The sequence below is a fragment of the Nyctibius grandis genome, chromosome 5 (assembly GCF_013368605.1).
Source record: "Nyctibius grandis isolate bNycGra1 chromosome 5, bNycGra1.pri, whole genome shotgun sequence".
Taxonomy (NCBI): Eukaryota; Metazoa; Chordata; class Aves; order Nyctibiiformes; family Nyctibiidae; genus Nyctibius; species Nyctibius grandis.
In genome coordinates this window covers 66,235,314-66,256,678 of record NC_090662.1, presented here as the reverse complement: position 1 = coordinate 66,256,678, position 21,365 = coordinate 66,235,314, and the positions used below count along the sequence as shown (strand labels likewise).

At 41.0% G+C, this 21,365-nt stretch overlaps 1 protein-coding gene across 1 annotated transcript in view; it reads right to left on the bottom strand.

The window, feature by feature from the left end:
- GNPTAB (N-acetylglucosamine-1-phosphate transferase subunits alpha and beta) overlaps positions 1-20,280 on the bottom strand; it is a 47,005-nt gene extending 26,725 nt beyond the window's left edge. The window contains 7 exon segments of the mRNA XM_068402156.1: positions 4,271-4,405; positions 4,673-4,737; positions 5,418-5,623; positions 6,369-6,410; positions 8,407-8,526; positions 14,205-14,290; positions 20,120-20,280. Coding sequence (XP_068258257.1) covers positions 4,271-4,405; positions 4,673-4,737; positions 5,418-5,623; positions 6,369-6,410; positions 8,407-8,526; positions 14,205-14,290; positions 20,120-20,236 — 771 coding nt within the window. The 5' untranslated portion in view covers positions 20,237-20,280.
- Positions 20,281-21,365: the final 1,085 nt, after the last annotated feature.

Genomic DNA, 21,365 nt, shown 5'->3' with positions numbered 1-21,365 from the left:
AACTTAGTACAACAAATGTGATCAGCAGACACACTGCTGCTTACCTTTCATCTGGAAATAAACTTCCTTATCTTTACATTACAGTGCAGGCCGTAAGTACAAAAATTCAGTAGATCGTAACATACATAATTCACCTTGGAAACTAAGTCATTACCTATTAAATCTTCACAATTTAACCCCCTCTAGTTGAGCTTAGTTGCTTTTCTCAGAGATTTTTAGAACAAGGAACACCTGGCCCACATGTCCAAGCAATTTTTGGTCCTCTTTGGATTCAGAAGTGATTTCAATCAAATTAAAGCAATCCAATTAAAGCAGCATTAGCAACATTGAACACAAACGCACCAACAGCCACACTCCTCCCTTTCGCACCCTTCTTCCATTCTAATAGCATCGTTGTTGAAATTTTTTATTATTATTTCTTTTCTTCTAGCATTGCACTAAGAAACAGCCACTTAGAGCATGCAGAAACCCATTAAGCATTAGGAGGTGCCTATTAAGACACAAGTCTAGCCTGAACTCAGGTGCAACTTTCTTCCTCTCCACCAGGCATCTCACACCACTTAACAGACCTTAGATTCCAGAAGTGATAACAGCAGAGGAATTGCTGCAAGTTTCAGTGGAGACTGTAAACAACCAACCTTTGGTCTACTTAACCATAGCATTAACTTAGCATCTCTCCCTTTGGTATGGAGAAAGCAGACTTGATTATGTTTACCATAACTGCCTAGCTACAACATCCACTGAATGAAGAACTAATTCTGAGCTAGGATCTTAGTAAATGCTTCCATAGAAACAACCTCATCCACACTTCATTTGCAAAAACTTTTATCCTTGCAAATAAAACATTTCTTACGTTTATATACATATATTCCTTTGTAGGTAAAACAGGAATAAATTGCTGCTATCAAGAGTAGATAACTGGTTGGGAAAAGAATCCGCTGCTATGACCACATAGGGCACAATAATCGCAATTTAATTGTTCTAAAGCATCCACCACCAGGAAAAGAAACACAGACAGCAATGACGACTGGGTGGAGAAACTGCAGAACGCTGTGGATATCTGAGAAAAATTGTGTTTATACAGAGATGTGCCTAAGCAAACTGCAGAAGAGGAGCTTTTAGGAACAAAGAGTGAGCTGATCACAATGGTAATGTACACCCAAAGAAAGAATGCACCAAGGAAAAGAGAACCAGCACAAACAGAAAGATTTGTGATCAACTGGATGACACGCGACTGACGACAAGGAGAAAAACACAACCATGAGAGGGTAAGGAAAAAACCTTGTAGAAAGATAGTAGGCATGGGATATTGCTTCCATAAAAACAGACAAGGAGATGGGAGACATATCTAAGACACCCCAGAGATGCAGCCTTTATGTTCATCTGGACAGCAATGCAAAACCACAGATAAACTATGGCATTTTTAAGATTTGCTAAAGAGTTAAGCTAGTGATCAGCTTGGATACAGACAACAGATTAGCGAGCTGCTTGGACATGAGAAGCAGAACTGAAAGACAGAAAGAATACATCCATCATGTTGTTTGTTGGACTAATACTGCTAGGAGATCCTACTGGAGCAGAAAAAAAAAGATGATGAAAGGGATCATCTAACGAAACGGAAAAAAGATAACTGCAATCAAAAAATTAAGGTCCAGGCAGAATTGCTCTACAAGTCTTAAAACCACAAGGTAATAAAAACCAGCAGATGGCTCAAAAGTAATTAGGAGAAATCTGGGTATTTCATTCTTCCAAGGTGTCCATGAAAGATGAAGGTCTCTATTATGGCACAATAGAGAAAGGCCAGTCTAAGAATAAGGACTGTGGCTTGACTGATTTACAGCAGAAATCCTGGAAAGAATTGTGAACTTCTCAGTGCTGGAAGCAAAAACGCACGCAGGAGTATTATGGAGAAAAAGCATCAACACTGACTCGAATAGTTAGATAATTAGAGAAATAACCACAACTTAGGAGGTTAGGAAGTGCCTGGGGAGAGCTGGGGAACAAGCAAAAAAAACCAACCCACAACAACAGGTATTCTTATACTAAAAGTACCATGTTTTAGCAGCAAAAATATTAGTACAAGCCATGACACCAGACGTAAGAGGGAAGAAGAGAAGGTGGTAGAATATCAAGCACAGAAAGATACTGAAGGGTCCAAGAAAGGCACATAAAATTTACTCTGACAAAGGAACACCAAGCATTAACAATACAGGGCACCAGAACTCAAAAAAAAAAAATTTCTTGAATGCTAAAGGGCAAGTTTAACAAATGAAAAGAGCTGGTAACTGAAGTCAAAGGTATTCTAAGCTCTTCAGATCCATTAAGTCAAATGTGTTAAAACTACTACAAACCTGTAACTTAAGCTGTGGTGAGGAACTAGAAAAGGCTCCAAACCCAAATGGATGAACCTGAACTCAATAATATTCTTCAGATGGCTCAAAGTCAGGAAGCATTCAATCAACAATGTTCCTCATGTAAACCTGAAACAAAGAACCTAGCATCTCAGACAGCAAAACTCAAACACCACCTGCTGGGTAACAATCTCATTTCTCTACAGTAAACACCATTTCTTTAAAGCAATTTAAAAAAACACCCATAGCATATAAAAGCAGCAGAGACTGGCAGATTGACCATATGAATATTCACTGCTGTTTAACCAATGTGCCACTGAGAAGGAAGGATGCCTTGGCCACCCCAGAGCACATCTGCCATCACTCACCCAAACTAGCGACAGATTAACGACAGCAAGAGACAATTTTTATGAGCAGCACCAATACACAGCAGTGAAAGGATGCAAGCGAGGTTACATAGAAACAGTGACAGCACTGTTTGCAATAAGCATAATCTAGCACACAGCAAGTCTCTGACCATCTGCTGGCCTTGGGTTAGCTATGTACTATGTATTTGTCACTGTGTAAAAAGTTCTGGTGATGCCTTATTTAAAATGCTGTACAAAATTCCAGCCAATCGTATTGAAAGGGGACAAATCCACAATGGAAGCAGCAGGGAAGGGCTGAGAGGAAAGCAGAGCCAATGCTGTGGGATAAGCACTGCCTGATTAACTTAGTAAAACAAAGGCTAGGAAAAGCCATAGCCGCTTGCTATGAATACATGACAGATGTAAACAAAGGCAAAAGAAAAGAGCTATGTAAGCTTAAATAACTGTTTAAGAGCTCTCTATATTAAGCTGTTTAAGTGCGTGTAGGAAGAGAGGTACAAATGTGTTTACTTCGGAAGGTTTCTACCATTAGTGAGATTCTAAGACAGCCTGTTAACACAAGTCAAGACAAGAAAGAAGAAATTCAGCTTGCAGTAAGTTGTAGTGTGACCAGCCTATGAAAGGGGTTACACAATATAGTTTCTGCAATACCAGAATACATGATTCATTAACTCAGCCTGTTAAAAAAAAAAAAAAGACAAGGAAAGGAAGTCATGCTCATTCGAGCACCAAGAACAAGCCTTAAAGTGAGTTAGCAAATCCTATAGGTGGGCATCAGACTAACAAAGCCAGATTACCTATGAACTGACATCCCTTTATCCCTGCTAACTGCTTCTCTTCCACAAACTCCCTGGCCTCAGCCCATTGACACCACCAATCACATCTCTCTCCAATACATAAGCCAATGATTTTCACAGACTTTTGAAGCTTTTACCTATCTGTTAAACCTGGCTGTAACTGGAAAAGGTGTCCAAATGGCAGGGCAGAATAGAAGGCACAAAATGTTAACGGATGGCACAGTCACACAAGTTGTGATCTACTGTTGCCTTGCAGGTGGGTAAACTGAAGTGCAACTTGCTCAAGACCATACAGAGTACTTGGCAGAGAGAAATACAGCATTCAGCTGTGAAACAATCCAGTGCTGTTACTATTAAGGTAATTCTTCTAAAAGCAAAGAGGGAAGGAAAAAGATAAGAAGCTACATAAACAAAATTGTGACATTAAACAAGCCAGTGCTACAGTATACTTCAGCAAGACAACAGCCTATAGCAAATGGCTGAAAGAAAGTCATAAGGCTGGTACTTTTTAATCAGTTGCAGGCTAGCTAATCTAATGCCTAATAACTTGCAATGACAGAATGGACAATTGGTCTTTTGAAGGCAAGTATTTGAGTCACTATTTACTACTCTTCATAACTCAAGAAAACAGAGTCACACAGTGAAACAGATTACTATCAGAAACATCCTATGTCTCCTAGGTGTGTGAGATCCCATATCGGAACCTTTCCAAAAAACCAATACAACTAAGTTACTCTTTCCTCCAGACCCTTACCAGTTTTACTTTAGAGGCCAGGCTCTCCGGTAGTTTCGTTCGTAGCTGATTTGTTTCCTTGAATGTAGCTGGAAATCCACTAAGGAAGGCCAAGTCTTGCATTAATACTAGACCTGGAACTTCTTTGTCTGTAGTCTAAAAACAAGAAAACAGGGTATAAAGACCTTTCTAAACTTACAACAATTCACATTTATCTGTCAATCCTTCATCAAGTGACAGATTTAATAGTGTATATTTTGTCACTTAACCCAAACATAAAAATTGAAATAAGAGTTATTTTAAAAGCTTTCACTTCTTACTACATGAGAGTTATGGAAAAAGAATAGCACAGAAGCACTTTCTAAAAATGTACAAAAGTTTAACATATACAAAAGCTCATCAACAGATTTTAAAAGTACATACCAAGTAACCCCTCCATACTATCTGCTTGCTGTTGTCTCCTAACATTCCAGAATGGGCAGCTTCAACTAGAATACATAAAATGCATTGCAAATAAAAAACTGAAAGACACTTTTTTATATATCCTAGTAACTAAGATATACTTTTGCAAATTAAAAAGATTTGGATATTTATGGTGTGAAGAGTTGTCTTTATAAGTGATAAATAATTCTTGGTGGTAAAATAAACACCAGTGGTTGGGCTAGTGGGTGGTAGTGGTCAGGTACTAGATATTAAAGAAAATAAGCAGCCCATACCTGTTCTAAGACCTACTTATATATGCTGAACACATGGATAATTTTAAGGTATGCAATCCTTTGAGCAAGGGCAGAACTTATTGCAAATATTCAAACTAGACTTCACAGCAATTAAAAGAGGATTTCTAAAACTAATCTTCCTCAATCTAAACCTCAGACTTCTGAGATTATCAGTGCAACACAGACATTCAGATATTAAACCTGTTTCGCAATAGTCTTTTAAAGCATGGAACTCTAATCATCTGTAATCAGTTGCCTGGGAGGTAAGCAAACAGTATCATTAATGTCATCAAGAGGAACAGACTGAGGACAAGACTGAATGACTTGCTAAAGTCAAACAGAAAATTAGTGGCAGAGTCAGTATTGGAGGGGGAAAAAAAACTTAATTCACAGCACCTTACTAAAAAGCTTCCTCTAGAAAACTGGCTGGAATCTGACAAATAGGTTCTTACCATCCTTAGGGCTATCAAAAACAATTACTGTCACGTTGGTAGAAGGATTTTTTGGTTTTGCTACAAAGAACATATTGTTAGCAGCTTGTAAAGAAGGATGAATGGACAGCAGGTCTTTCAGTGTGATGTTGGTAGGCAGCGCAGGATCCAGGACAAGCATTGGCACTTTGATGCAGTGTGTCAGCAAACACTCCAGTTGCTTCTCACTACAGCAAAATACCAAAGGTGTATTTAACACTAGTAGAAAATTTAAGTCAAAAATCAGTATTAGATGCAATGAGAGATGTTTTTGTAAAATCTGATCAACTATTTCTAACATCTACCGGGGCAGGGGGAAATTACTAAGATCATGCTTATTTTCCTGCAGAAGGTGAATATCTGTTACAGTTTTGTTCAATTCCTGTAACTGTTTTTTCAAACGTTTCCAAGATTTCAAAGTTTGCCCACAGAGGAGACCTTACGAAGATCTCTAAATAGCAGAACAACCAAGTCAAATGAAGAATGGGACAGACCAGGCCCTGCCACTTCCTGGCAGTGGAGGCACAAGAGGCTTGGCCTCTCCACAGACAATTACTTGCAGTGCCACGTATACAAATAGCAGATGAAAGCAACGCTGGACAAGTGTTCCTGCTTTTGAATTATAAAACTCTAGGGACGTATGCATTAAAAATCCACACTGGGAATAGGAACTATGCCTAACCACTGACAAGGACATGCTTTCTGAACTTCAGAAGTTGTCACATTTTAAGAAGCTCATTCATAAATGTCACAACAACATTACTTTTATTCAACACACATATTATCATACTGTCAACTTTTCCTTGAAGTGACATAGAAGGAAAGCATGCACAGGCTATAGAAAACCAAACAACCTCCCCAAGCAGCATCTGCTTTCAGCTAACAGTAGGATATCATTTATTCCAATTTATGCCCAAAAGCACAAAAACTCACCTCTTCTTTGTTGGTTCTGTTGCATTCTTTCCAAGTATTTCCCTATTACAAAATTAAAACAACTACATTAAGTAACACTGAGTTGACAGTGAGGAATTTAGTCTAATTTCAGATTGTTATTTGAGTCAGGGACATGTCATGAAAGCACCGATAACCCACTTATAAAACTGCCAAGGCCTTGCCATTGGCCTTGCCAAGGTGAGCACAGGCTGACACACGTGCCCCTCACTGCTCACCCTCATACACTGTAGCTCAAAAGCTCTTGGTTGTGCTGACACCTGTGGCAGCAGGACTCTGGTAACAGGATTTTCAGGTGTTACTATTAGATTAGTTAATGAAACTGATGTTGAAATGAAAACACTGGTAAGAAACCGGGACAAAGCAACTTGAAACTATGCTGACTTGATTGTTTTGCCTAACATACATATTCTGATGTCTATCTTGCATTTACCATGTGCATGTAGAAGCTAATGAGGATTAATGTAAAGGTAGTACAGTGCTGATACTAAATAATAATTAATCATAATATCAGAAGGGCACCCTTCTACACACATCAACAGAAAGAGAACCATCATCCATCAAGATACTCTCTCCCACTGAAGAATGGTCCTAGCTCAATTCAGGCATATCAACAAGAAAGTTACAACTTACTAAGTTTTGCTATGCAATAGAAAATATACACTCACTAGCAGAGATTTACAGCATCCTTGCCTTTGCCTTCTGCAGTTATGTTGATCCCATGAAACAGCTCTTTTTGTAACAGTGCTAACTGATTTCAAAATACATGAAAAAAGTTATCTATGATGGAGAGAACCATGTGCCCCTGTAGATAATGAACAGGGCATGGACACGAGTCTTACTCATAACCTTGATATCAGCTTTCCAAATCAGCATTATGGAAAAAAACAGTATGTGTTTTCCCTTTGGAAAATGGGAATCACAGCATGACTGATGACAAGCTAAACCCACTAACATTTGCTATGAACTGCTAGGAAAAGACTAGCATAAATTTGAAAGCTTTTCAGAGCAGAGACCATGTATATGTTTAAGATGCTTAAACTTAATGGACTTAAAGTTCTACTAATACTTTAATTGTTTAGGTAGCAAAATAAAGATCCAGAATTTTACTTGTGATCACATTGTCAGTGGTACCTAAACTGGAAGTCACAACATGCCCAAAATCAGGTCAATCCTCTCACTTGTGGATTTCACATTATTCTGAATTAAACTATTACAACCCTTAAAATACAGACTTGTTGTTCTATTTAGCACATTTTCTGGCCAAAACAGATCACGTGATCACAGAGTTGCTTATTAAGAACTAAAATCAATGGCTACAAGACACCATCATCCAAGGTATCTGCAGCAGCCTGTGCTTGAAGCCTTAGATCAGTAATTTTGCAGAACAGTACAGCACAATCTGTAACACCAAATGCAGCAACAGATGCCTTTCCTTCCTTAGGTACAAGGCTGACTCATACCTTTATAACATGAATAAATTACTTTCCTCTTTCTCAGTTTCAGTGTTTGAGAGACTACAAATCTAACTTTAAAAAGGAACCTTTAAGAAGCATATGCTTAAGATTTTATCAACCCCATTATAAAAAGAAATACTGGGAGGGGGTGAGGAGGAAGAAGGGGATGAAGAGAGGTTACACATTTGACACAAAACTTTATATCATATATTATTACAAATACACAAATATATTATTATTATTTACAAACAGAGTTATAGAAATCAATACAAAATGGCATACACAAACCAAAATTTTATGCATGGCATTTTACAAATTCAAGACAGAACCGCCTTAATTACTTTAAATTATGATGCTTTGTATCTTAAACAGTTTTCTGATTAGACAGTGCTTCACAGCTAAATGTAGAACTGAAAAAAGGTTTTGAGAATAATCAAATGAAGAAGCAAGAAAATGTGCTTTGAATTTTCATGTTGAGTAACATGGGAGAAAAACAAAGACTGCTAGTACTGCATTAGATTGCTGCTGTTGGTTAAAGGGAAAAAAACCCATAAGATAATTACCTCATTATTTTCTGTTCTTCCTCCATCTGTTCTCTGACCTGTTGCAATTCTTTGATCAGTTCAACATCTGTGCCGTTCACCCAGGTGTATACCACATCAATCGGCATGGGTAAACAAAGCCTACATAATTCAAACGAAAGCTACATGAGCTGTTTGATATTACATTACAAATGTTTGTGGCATCCTACGACAGCAATTTCTGTCTAACAAGAGAAATACTTAGTGTCTGGGCTGCAAACAAGAGAAAGCAAAAAAGCTTCTCTTTAGCTATATATATCATCTCTTAATTATACACAAGCCTTTGACAAAACAGCACAGACATAAAACCAAAAAGGATGTAAAGTGGCTGTAACAGTTCAGTAAATGAAATCTGAACTTTATGCTCTAAATTTCACTGACATTAACCTACAACCCAACTCCTTTGAATCCATAAAACGTTTCTCAAATCAGTACCAGCATCCAGGCACATCATTAATTCACCAACTACATTGGACAGGATAGCACGAAGTACAAAGACTGAAATCATACTTGCTGTTTAATTGCACAGAGCCAATAAGATCTCAGCAGGACCTCAGGGATGCCTCTTAGATATTAATAACAGGGCATTTCATAAACCAACAACCTAAGCAGGGTACAAGAATTCAGACTCTAGACACAGCAGTCCATTCTTCACACAATTTAATATCCTGGAGCTGTTTCTGCACAGTTACAGACTTCCTAGCACACCTAAGGCAGAAGAAAACAAAGATGGTTGGGCACCTTTTTTCTATTTGTTTATGATAATCTCCCCTCCAAGGCCCACAGCTTTGTTTCAGTGGGTACTCCAGGCTGCTGCCATAGGTGAACCTCTCAGTCCCAGACAGTAGGAGAGGTCCCAACTATTATATGCAAAAGTTCCAATGTCAAGCTATTCAGTACCTTCCTAAACCACAGATGGCCTAGCAAACATTGAGCACTTCTCTAATGCTAAGATCCACAGGGTCACACAATGAGGTTTCCAATGAAAGGTGTTCCCTCCCCACCCACTGCATCCTTCAAAAAGCATTCAAAAAGAGAGAGAGCTTATAGGTATCTCCTCCACCTTCCCTTGCACAGTATGCTATGCAGACAACTTCCACACAGCTTAATTTTCTGCTGGCTGAGATTCAATAACTGAAGCACAAAATTTGGTAAAGTAGCTGGTCACAGGACAATAGACGGGAACATTTCTTACTCAATTCATCACTATTCCTAACTGAGCTACAACTCTTAGAGGATAACAGTGGGTCATTCTAAGACAGTCTGAACATCTAAGAAGCAGTGCTGCCTTCCCCAGCAGCACCACCCAGAAAGTCTCTCTCACCTGACATGTAACACTGCAGGAGGCTACCCTCTCAAGGGGCAAAAAAAGTCTGAATACAACTACCCTTCTAAACAGTTATTTCTATCAGTTATTCTATAATCAGTTATTCCTATCAGTTATTTCACCTCTTTCTCAGGAGATGACGCTTGCTTCTAGTTCATTAACTGGTGCAACTCAAGGCATGTTTTGAACTAAGAAGTCCTCCACAGGAATACAAATTCAATGGCAGGAGCTCTTCTAACTTGTCTACATTTGTTGTGATCAGTTAAATTATTGGATTGACAGTCCCTTGAATGCTACAGCTAAGACAAGAGTGTCTTAGGTGGAAGCACCTGAGACTCAAGTCAGCTGATTTCAAAAATACCCAACCCTCAGTCTTCTGGGCAAAGTGCAGAGTTTATTTACCAAGGCTCCACTGAAGAACATAAAACATCAAAAAAAAAAAAAAAGCCTCAACGCCAACTCTTTCCAGGGTGTGAGGCAATTTTAATGTCTGTAAAGTCTCTCCCCAATTTATCATTTGCTAAAACTGTGTTTCTGTGCAACAGCACATAGAACTATGTAATTTGCTACACTTAATTTTTAGCATTGAAATTACATCACATACAGCCAAACACTAATAAACTCCATAGAGGAAAGGCATTTTTGGTCAGGTGCAGGTATGTCAACTCTGAACTAACCCTGGCATTGCAAGCTCATTCTTCATTATCAGTGGCAACAGAGATGAGGAAAAAAAGGCTATTAAAGCAAGTGAACTGTTTGCGGAACCACTAGTCTAATTGCTTAACATTTATACTCGGATAAATTTTCTTAATGCATTTTTACAGCATACATTGTTTGAGAAAGTAACAATTATCAAACATAAGAATAAAAACCAGATATCATACACAAGTTAATTTGTTGCTCCCAATTAGGATCAGTAACACTCTTAAGATTTCACCTTTTTGGTCTTTGCCAAAGCTTTCTGTTTGGTTTCATGGCTTCTAAAAAAGTACTGAGAGTTTATATTTGGAAAAGCATGTAGTGGCATTTTGCTTTAAAATTAAAAACTAACAGAAAAGCCACTTCTGCATTATCCTTCTCAAACACTATTTTTATTATGCAGAGTCTTTTGCAAATTGTTCAGGGTCAGAAAAGATCAAAAACTTCCTACCTCAAATTCTGTAGCTGTGATTCTCCTTCAGGTGGATGTATGCATTTGGTCTTCATCACAAATACCAGTCTGGCAAATAGATTAAGCCCAAGACAAGCTGCCTAAATGGGTATCATGTAACACCCTTCTACAGAAAATCATCAATTTTCCCATTTGCTACTGATTTTACTATCAGCAAACACAGACTTTGGAAACTTCCTTAGAGACTACCGGATAATTAGTAAGTTGAGGCTTCTTTTGGATACTCCTTTACATTTTCCTCTTTCAAAAACATACCCATTTTTTACTTGCAAACCTAAAAACATCAATAGGACCATGCTTGAAGACAAAGCCAGAGCCACCAGCTCTCCCAGATAGGACAGGAGATCTGTCATGTGCTGCCTCTTCAATGCACCTGCCCGGAAGCATTTTCCATACCCGTGACACTTGTTTACACACGAGAGCAATGCTCACAGCCGAGACTGCAGCTAGAAGACAAAGCCTCATTGTCTCGGTGTCCACAGTTGCTGAAGGAGTACAGCAGCCTCTGGATCTCTCCCAAGCTACTACACAGTGATCTCCAACCTTGCTGAGCCTCTTTATGAACAAGTGTAAGTCTATTACGCCCCTAAGCTCTCCACTGTAAACCTCCCAGCCCTCCTTGCTGTTACATCTCTGTAATTACCCGCCAACAGCAACTCAGCTGTTCCATTGCTATTCCTGCTCCAGTACCTCTTGGCTCCCTAATTTATGTGCCTTTTCCTCTCTCCAGCCTCACTCTGCTCAACACTTAATGGCTCCCCAACAACTGATGGCTCTCACTTGCTGTACCATTCTGAAATCATTCTGTACATTTTAAAAGCTGAGCATAGTTCTTTCACATTTTGTTTCCATGCAGATTTTTGAGTTTTAAATATGATTTGACCATGTCCCGGAATAGCAAAATTACACTTCAGCATTTGCCAAAATGCAGAATTTGCTGGTGGAGAGTAATAAAATACAGTTCTTGTCCAAGACACTCATGCATGCAACTGCATTATTTAGTTTCCTTCTCTCCCTTTTATTTTCATATCAAAACCAACTAAGTCTTCAAAAATGGGTTTGGATGAGGTGGCTTGGTAAAAAGCCCTGGAATTTCCACTTCACTGTCTCAAGCTGTGTAAGAGCCTGGGCAATGCAAGTAGGAAGTTCAGCAGCTGACATGACTACCTGGAAAGTGCAACAGCTGGAGGGCCAAAGGACATGTGACGAGAGGGAAACACAGACCAAAGCAATTGCTAAACTTCAAGGTAAAATAAGAAGTCTTCCTTGGTCTGGCAGAAAACAACATTCAATAGGTGTAACTAATGATGCTAGCAACATCACTGTTTTTATGTTACTCAGGAAGAAGAGCTTTTTGAGTTTATAATCATAAGGAGCTTGCCCACACGCACAGATTTGTCTACACTTTACAATGAGGTTTTCTTTATAGAAGTGTATAACACAACTTGCTTGACAAGAAGAGAGATGTCTTCCTGCAAAGCTCCTAGAAGATAACACTAATTCAGCTGAAGGTCCATTAATATTTCCTAAAGGCCATGCAGCTTTTAATTTCCACTAAGCAGGGATCTGCTTAATTGCCAAATCAACAAGCTTCATGTTCTCCAATACTGAATGGTTTTCTGCAACACTAAAATAAGAAGTGATTAAAAACAACGGATAAGCTAGAATCAAAACTGGAAGTCCACAATCCTCAGTTTATGTAAAAACGATGTGACATCCTACATGTTGCATTGATATCAGCCTTAAAAACTCCATCAAACCACCACTGCTACAGTGCATACTGCAAGAAGGGGTCCATTACTGCATTCATGAAGTCTGATAATAAAACCAAATTGAACTCCTGACAATGGACTTCTAAAAGTTAACGGATGCCTTAAAAGTATGTATCCACAAAGACTTTTTATTGGTACAAATTTTTATGGAAAGTTGGTATCTGCACACAACTATCATAACAAACTTGCCCATCATGCCTGACGTAAGAGCATTAAAGGCATATGGGATAACTTAAGCACCTATCATGAAAACCTTACGCTTTTGCTTAGGCAGCCAATAGTTCCTCCCCAGGCACTGGATGTTTTGCTCACAATTCACAGAAATCAACGCTAGCTAAGGAGTGCTTTACACAACCAAAATGAAGTAAGAAAACACACTGCAGGAATGGGAAGTGACTATACCTACATCACAACAGTAAGATTTGCGACTTTGTTTTGGACAAACTCGACCATTTTATAAATGCACTGTACTTAATTATCACAAAGTCAGACATTTTAATACTGACAGGAACAAACTACCATGCTTTCACTTCAGTACTACAGACACACGTAAATATCAAGCTAATCATCCGTGTGAGCTGTATCACTCTGCTTTCATCTGTCATCCTTTGGAAAATGGAGGAGGGGGTAAGAGATGAGACTGTAAAAGTGTGTAAGATTCACTGACACCATGCAATGTACTTTTAAAGAGTTATCTCGCACCAGCGAAAGCGTGAGAAGCTGATCTCATCATTTCTACTGTCCCATGATTCAACAAACCTCAAGGCAGATTAAGCATCTGCTTTCAGGGTGGTTTTTTTCCAGTCAAGTGTATCAACACTTAAGAGTCAGATGATATCTCCTTAGTAGCTTCTTCCACCTACCAATTCATAGTCCTGACTTCCTGAGCAACAGATCCCATGACTATTCAGACACGAACGATGAAACCACAAGAAGTTGTGTACCAGTTAACACAACTAAAACAAATGACCCAGATGACTTGGTTTCCAACTTGCTGTGAGTGACTTCTCCCATGCACTCAGCTTTAAAATCTCCTTCTTACTAGCTTTGTGACTTCTCTGCTCAATAATGTCCCTCATGAGATGTCACAGAAAATATACGGTAAATGAAAAATAACTTTTCAAAACACAAAGTTGGAATTTTAAGCACACAGAAACAGTACCTATATTTTCCTATCTTCACATGGAAAACATGTCATGTCCTCCCTTTATTGTTAACATTATCACCATTTTGATGTTTCATTAGAGACTGGATGAATTAAATGCATTTAAAATGTAAACTCTGTTGTATGACTAGAGCTTCCAAATGCCAAACATCTTCCAAGCTGGGCTATTAAGCACTATCTCACAATTTTAAAACCACTAAGTCTAAAATTTGCTGCAGATTTAGAGCCCATACAGTAAGGTCCTACTCAATAGTACGTTACTTCATCTAGAATATTTTATCTAAATATTTGAAAATTCATCAAACAGTAAAATGTACAATATTGTCAACTGCAAGTAAAGCTCACCGATTCTGAAATGATTTGCCAGCAACGTTGTCTCTGTATGAATCAAACATAACATGATACTGATCTCTACTCCACTCCAAGACAACCTGCAAAGAAAAAAAAACCACGATAAAAACTACTTGATATCACCACCTGCTAAAATTAGATACTTAAATTTCTCCTTTTGAAATGTTTAATCACAATCAATTTCATTCAAATTGATCTATGCATTAAGGCACAACTGATCAGACCTTAATCCAAACTAAGTTATTACACTGAGCCAGCAATCAGACACAGAATTTAAGAGCACATTTGATTTAAACAAACAGTTTTTTCTCTGCAAGAAAAGATGTCATGTTTTACAGACACACTTTTTAAGCTACTATTCATTTAGGTTATGCCTCCCTTGTCTCTTAGCCTTTAAAAATGTTTTCCCAAAACTGAGACCTAAACCAAATATATTTCAATACAAGCAGGAAACCCCCACCACCACCTCACCCCCCCGTATAATTTTGCTCGTCTTGCTTTCTATTCTCATACAGAACATATAGACATATACACACACCTCTGAAATCTGAGCTTTGCAAACAAACAGCCAGGCCAGGGCATATCAAATTATGCAAATTGACCTGGCCACAAACTTCAAATACAATAGCTCTTTCTCAATATAGTGACGTCTTACATTGCAGCCAGACTAACCCAAGAGCAAATTATTCCTGCACGCTGCAGCCTCTCTTCCATCCCCCTGCATCTCTACCGCTCCCTTTAGCTTGACACGAGTTCACCCACAGAATCACAGAATCAACCAGGTTGGAAGAGACCTCAGGGATCATCAAGTCCAACCGTTGCCCTGACACCACCCTGTCGACTAGACCATGGCACTAAGTGCCATGTCCAGTCTTTTCTTAAACACATCCAGAGATAGTGACTCCACCACCTCCCTGGGCAGCCCATTCCAATGTCTAATAACCCTTTCTGAAAAGAAATTCTTACTAATGTCCAACCTGAACCTCCCCTGGCGAAGCTTGGGGCTGTGTCCTCTTGTCCTGTCGCTAGTTGCCCGGGAGAAGAGGCCAACTCCCACTTCACTACAACCTCCCTTCAGGTAGTTGTAGACTGCAATAAGGTCACCTCTGAGCCTCCTCTTCTCCAGGCTAAACAACCCCGGCTCCCTCAGCCGCTCCTCGTAGGTCAGACCCTCCAGACCCTTCACCAGCTTGGTCGCCCTCCTCTGGACTCGCTCCAACACCTCAACATCTTTCTTGAAATGCAGGGCCCAGAACTGGACACAGTACTCAAGGTGCGGCCTCACCAGTGCCGAGTACAGAGGGACGATCACTTCCCTAGACTGGCTGGTCTGCAGTGAGCCAAGTCACAGAGTTAAACCACCAGAAAGATAAACCTTCAAAAACCAGAGCACTCGATCTTCCTCTACTTAGTTGCTGGAGCAGACAAGAAATGGGGGGGAACATGGAGCTGAAGGCAAGGTTGTCTTCCTCACCTTCATCCAGTCATCAAGGTTGCCTAGCTAACACACCAAGCTGTGCCCCACTTAAATGCTCTTTGCCAGCCGTCCCCATTCCCCGGCATTTTCACAAATTAGCTATACGGGAAACTAATCACAAGCCAATTCTTACTTTGGAAAGCTGAAACTTTACATTCCATTTCCATTCTTAAATGTACATATATACACACATAAAACAAAGGCACATAGTTAATGTTTCCATTACTAACAAAGTAGCTGACATCACGGTTCTAAACAGAAAAAAAAAAAAAAATCAGACTTTTCAACACTAAAAATGCTTAATATGCTTTGATATAGCAAAAAAAAAAAAAGCATAAGTAATTTGAGATAAAATAATATAAAACATTTAGGTTCTAGTCCGAGATAAACTTGCTATGATATCTTTTATAGTGAAAGTCCAACCTTAAAAACTACAGTGGCATCTTGTGCTGCTTTAGAGACGAAGGCATAGTGGCTTATATTACCTGGCTAAGTAAGTATTTATATGTACTGGAGAGAAAAAAAAAATATCTTACTTTACACCACTCCTCCTAGATTTAAGTTTTACTATTGCTTATTTTTTGTATTAGGGGCACTATGAAATACACCATTTATCTAAGACAGCATTCAAAACCATAACATAAAGACTACCTCCCTCCCTTTTAAGAAGATACATATCTCTATACCCTCATGCCCGCTAAGGCAAATTAAAGCCTTTTAGAGAGCAGGGAAGGCACATCATGTGGCTGGATGACAAGCACACACACACAATTCCTGCCAGAGCTTCAAACGGTGTCTTTGTAACCAAGATCACGTCTGTACAAGCTCATCCCCCTTACACAAAGGACACATGATTTCCCAGGTAAGCATAAAATCTCCTCCCTTAAATACCAAAGACAGGAAGTGTCTTAAAAACATACTATTATACTTTTTCGTGCACAAGTCATTACGTCCTTCTGCCAAATATGCTACTTTAATACAGCACACACTGAAAGATATCCATGCAGAGACATTTCCTATGACTGATAATGATGAATTGACACACACTGATCTGCTTCTAAAAGAAATACAAAAGTATCTGAGTAAGAATATACAGAATCACAGAATCACAGAATCAACCAGGTTGGAAGAGACCTCAGGGATCATCGAGTCCAACCGTTGCCCTGACACCACCCTGTCGACTAGACCATGGCACTAAGTGCCATGTCCAGTCTTTTCTTAAACACATCCAGAGATGGTGACTCCACCACCTCCCTGGGCAGCCCATTCCAATGTCTAATAACCCTTTCTGAAAAGAAATTCTTCCTGATGTCCAACCTGAACCTCCCCTGGCGAAGCCTGAGGCTATGTCCTCTTGTCCTATCGCTAGTTGCCCGGGAGAAGAGGCCAACTCCCACTTCACTACAATCTCCCTTCAGGTAGTTGTAGACTGCGATAAAGTCACCTCTGAGCCTCCTCTTCTCCAGGCTAAACATATACTTTACTATAGGAATAATACGGCTCTCCAGAAGAAAAAAATAACCATTTAAGCCTTTGCTTTTTGCCTTTGTGTAACTATAACCAAAAAGACTCAGGACAGATCTGTTTAGAAACACATTTAGGAAAAAAATTAAGCTCTTCCCACCTGATACATTTTTTTTCCTGTAACTGTTTCCTCCTGTCGCATTATTTGTGTTACAATAATGCCTGGAGGCCACTTTGCTTCAACTTTACATACTGATATCAGAAAACCACTAAGGGAACAACATTAAAAAAAGGGGAGTGACACCCTCTATTAGGAGATACTGTATCAGACAGATGACAACAGTGTCTGTGGCATGTTCCAGTTATAAAACATTTTATAAAGCTGAGCAACCTATAGAAGGTCAGCCAAGAAGGCTTTACAACCAAACTGCCCTAAAACTCAAAGCTCATCTTACAACTAGGTTACAGCACTGTCTTAGACCTGGCTACTCTGCGTGTTTTTGAAGAAATGCTCCTGAATCATGCCTACAGCAATGCTGTTTAATTGAGCTTAAGTCTTTTCTTGAAATCAAGCTCATTTTCACTTTAAGGCTGTGAGGACATCATTACCAATCTCAGACAATTTCCCCTAGCCATCCATTTTTATGCCAGCATTAATACTGATATTAGCATGAATCTAAGCAAGCAGATCTAATTTTGCCTACTAGGGCAAAAAAGCTGGCTCTGGCTGTGGGGGATCAGCAGAACTGCAAACGCTGCTCAGACACCAGGGTCTGGTAAGCGTTGCCTCACGCTGCTTTTTATTGCTTGACAGTTCCCTGCAGATTGTTAAAAATTGTTGACCTGATAATTACTAGGAAGATTTCTGGTTTCATTTTCAAAATAGTCTTATATATTTTTATTAGTCGCTGCCTTGCAGACTCTGCACTGAAGAAGTGTTTTCCATTCTCACTACAGTTGTCAGAAGAGGTCTAATAGTGTTCGCTATCACAAGCCTAGTCACTCCTAAATCCTTAAGCTACCACTGTTTACCAAAATACACCACTGAAAATCATAAAAGTAAAAAGCAGAATGCATGCAAACATCTCTTACCATGCTCGTTTACCATCATTATTAAAAAAAGTTTTTTCTGTATGGTCATTCCATAAAGGGTGGAGTTTTTGTTGGTGTTTTGTTTTGTTTGGGGTTTTTTTTAAATTTCTGGTCACTTTTCTTTTTTCTTAACATAGAATTTTGAAAATTTACTCCTACATGAATCTCCCCGTTCTTTGCTCACTGTCTAAATAATATCTAAACTTTCCAAATAGCTCTAAAAGGGCTGGAAGCAGCAAACTAAGATGTGGTAGACAAATAATTCTGAGCAGTGATTTTGACTGATTCTCAGTGAAATCAGCCATAACCTGGACAACTACTGAAGTGTTTTAAAAAAACACTTTAGGAACATTCTAAGGAATCCTAAAGTTGAGTTTAAGTCCCCATTCTGAAGAAAGGCAAAAGTATACTCAAAGTTTCACAGCACCAACAGGTATACACCAATCCAAGTTGATAATCATGTACAAACAGGTGTGCAAGACTACTACACAATTAATTAATTCCCTGATGGCATTCAAGTGTTTCAGGAACTTGTGACAGCAAGACAGCAGGGATGAAGTACACTCAAGAGTTTCAGATAAAACTCTTTACGGCTCTTCATTTTTTCCTGTATCTGAAAGAGCCCATCAAAATAGAACAGGGAAGAAAAAAAAAAAAAGGGAGAAAAAAAAAAAAAAACAAACCAGAACAATTTAGGAATCAGGAAATTCCAGTCTGTTTGCATTGAACACTGCCATCCTTTTACACTGACAAAAATACTTTATTTCCCTGAGTACTCACTATATTCTCAAACACTACACTGGAGCAGGATTGTTTTTTTCCCCTCTAGATTCTTTCACTGATGACTTCCAAAACAGATAAGGTAATATGAAACAAAGCTTTAAAATACACATCTGTATAAAATCATATATGGAAAAAGTAGAAGTTATATTGCATCATTTACAAAGTAAGAGGTAAACCAAGTAATAAGCAGCTAGCAATGCAATACAGACTCTGCTGAGCTGCTGGCAGCTTAGAGGCTACATTTAACTCGTTAAGGTCCGGAAGGGAGAAAGATTCTGTCACTCCCGGTTGCCATGTGAAGGTTACATTCAGCACAGCCTTTAAGAGAGTCCAAAAAAAAAAAAAAAATAATAATACAGTACTAATAAATCACCTGATAAGGGAACTGGAAAAAATTGCACAAGACAAGAAAACACCAGCTCCCGGAGCATGCAGACTTCCCCCAGCTCTCCTCTGCCAGGGCACGTCAAGGCCGTCAGGAACCACCGCACAACCCCCGGGGGGCACCTCACACCGGCGGCACACCCGGCGCTGGCGGGAGAGCCGCGTTCCTCCCCCGGGGCGCGCTTTACGCGCCAGTCGCACCAACAAGTGCCGGGCAGGCCGCCTGACGGGAGGGAGCTGCCGCACAGCTGCTGCCCGGGATGCGGGGGATAAAGCCCCCGTAGCTGCGGCAGCCCTACGGCCAGCGCACCGCACCGCACCCAGAACACGGGGCTGCTTCGTGTCGCTTCTCGGCCGCGATTGTTTAACCGCACGGAACAAAAAGGGAGCACCACCACCGCCAAGCACGTTTTCTCCCGTATGTGCGCTATATATATATATGTATATGATCAGCACGCACGTCCAAGCTGCTTGCTGAGGGAACTCGCTGCTCACAAGACATGACAATTACCCTGCTCCCGAAACGGAAAGCCCCAAACCGAAACGCCCCCGCGCCCTCCGTGCCGTGCAGCCGCGGGACCCCGCCGGGCTCCGCCTGCGTGGCCGCCTCTCCCCACCGGCACCACTCCGCACGGCACGGCTGGGGCTGCCCGGGAGAAGGGAGGGGAAGTGGGCCAGCCACCCCACGCCGGCGCGGCGCCGTACTGACCTCCCCGAACTGCAGGGCGGAGACGATCATGAGGACGAGGCCCCCGAGGCAGAGGCAGGGCCCATACCTGTGCGACAGGCAGGTATAGGTCTGGCGCTGCAGGAGCTTTAGCAGCATGGCCCGCCGGCGGCCGCCGCTGCCGCTGCCGCTGCCGCCGCCGCCTCGCCCAGGGCGGCCCTGCGCGGCGCGGCCCGGCCCGCCTCACCGCCCTGCCGAGCGCCGGGCCGGGCGGGCGGGTCCCGCCGGCCTCAGCGCCCGCCCCGCTTCCGGCAGCGCCGCGGCGCCACCTGGCGGCAGCCTCGGGGCGGGCGGGAGAGGGCGGGGCGGCGGCGCTGGATGCCCCGGCCCCGCGCACGGTGAGCGTCGCTGCTCTCGGCTTCCCGCCGCAGGAAGAGGCGCGCGCGCCCGCCCCTCACGGCTCTGGGGCGTTGGGCGGGTGCCGGTCTCTGCCGCTCTCCGCTTCTTCGGGGTTTTCCTCTGCCTTCCCACAGGGCTCAACGCCAGAAGGCAATAAGGGGTCAGATTATATGGGGCTTTTTTACTACTTTGGCTCCTCACTCATGGCGTTGAGCGCTCAAGGCTTCGAGGCGTATCAATGGTACGGACCTGTCGGAGGTCGCGGTCTGTCCCTGCAGTTCTTTAAGAAATCATCCGGGTGAAGAAATCCGGATCCAGTACTGTGTTTGCAGCAGGTGGGCTACAAAATACGCCGTGTCCTGTGCACCCACAGTGCTTTGCTGACAGCGCTCCCCCAGACACAGGGAAAGTGAATCCATGCACGTGAGAATACGCACCCAGGAATGAAAAATCACTTCATTGTCGTCATCATACTTGTCACTCTTCCTTTGTTACCTACTGACTGTAGAACAAAATTTAAACATTTTGATGTGCAATGTCCTAGGTCATCTTGAAATTACTGACCCACAAGACAATTTTTCTGTTCACGTAAACACCTCTCCAGCTGTGGCCAACAGAGCTGCACCATCCTGTTGTGCTTCCAGACAGGCTGCAAAGAAAATTTCCTTTCCCTAGCTAAAAGGGATCAGGAGGACTCTTGGTTATCGTAAAGATACAGTAGAGCTACATGCTGAGATTTCACTTAAGCATTTCCATGCTTGTTTCGGCACAGAAATGAAATGCGGGGATAGGTTCATGAAAGGGGAACCATCAGGCTAGAAGAAGGCTATTCATGGAGTTCTTCAAGAATGGTTCTTGAGGCAAAAACATGATAACAAGAACTAGTTAG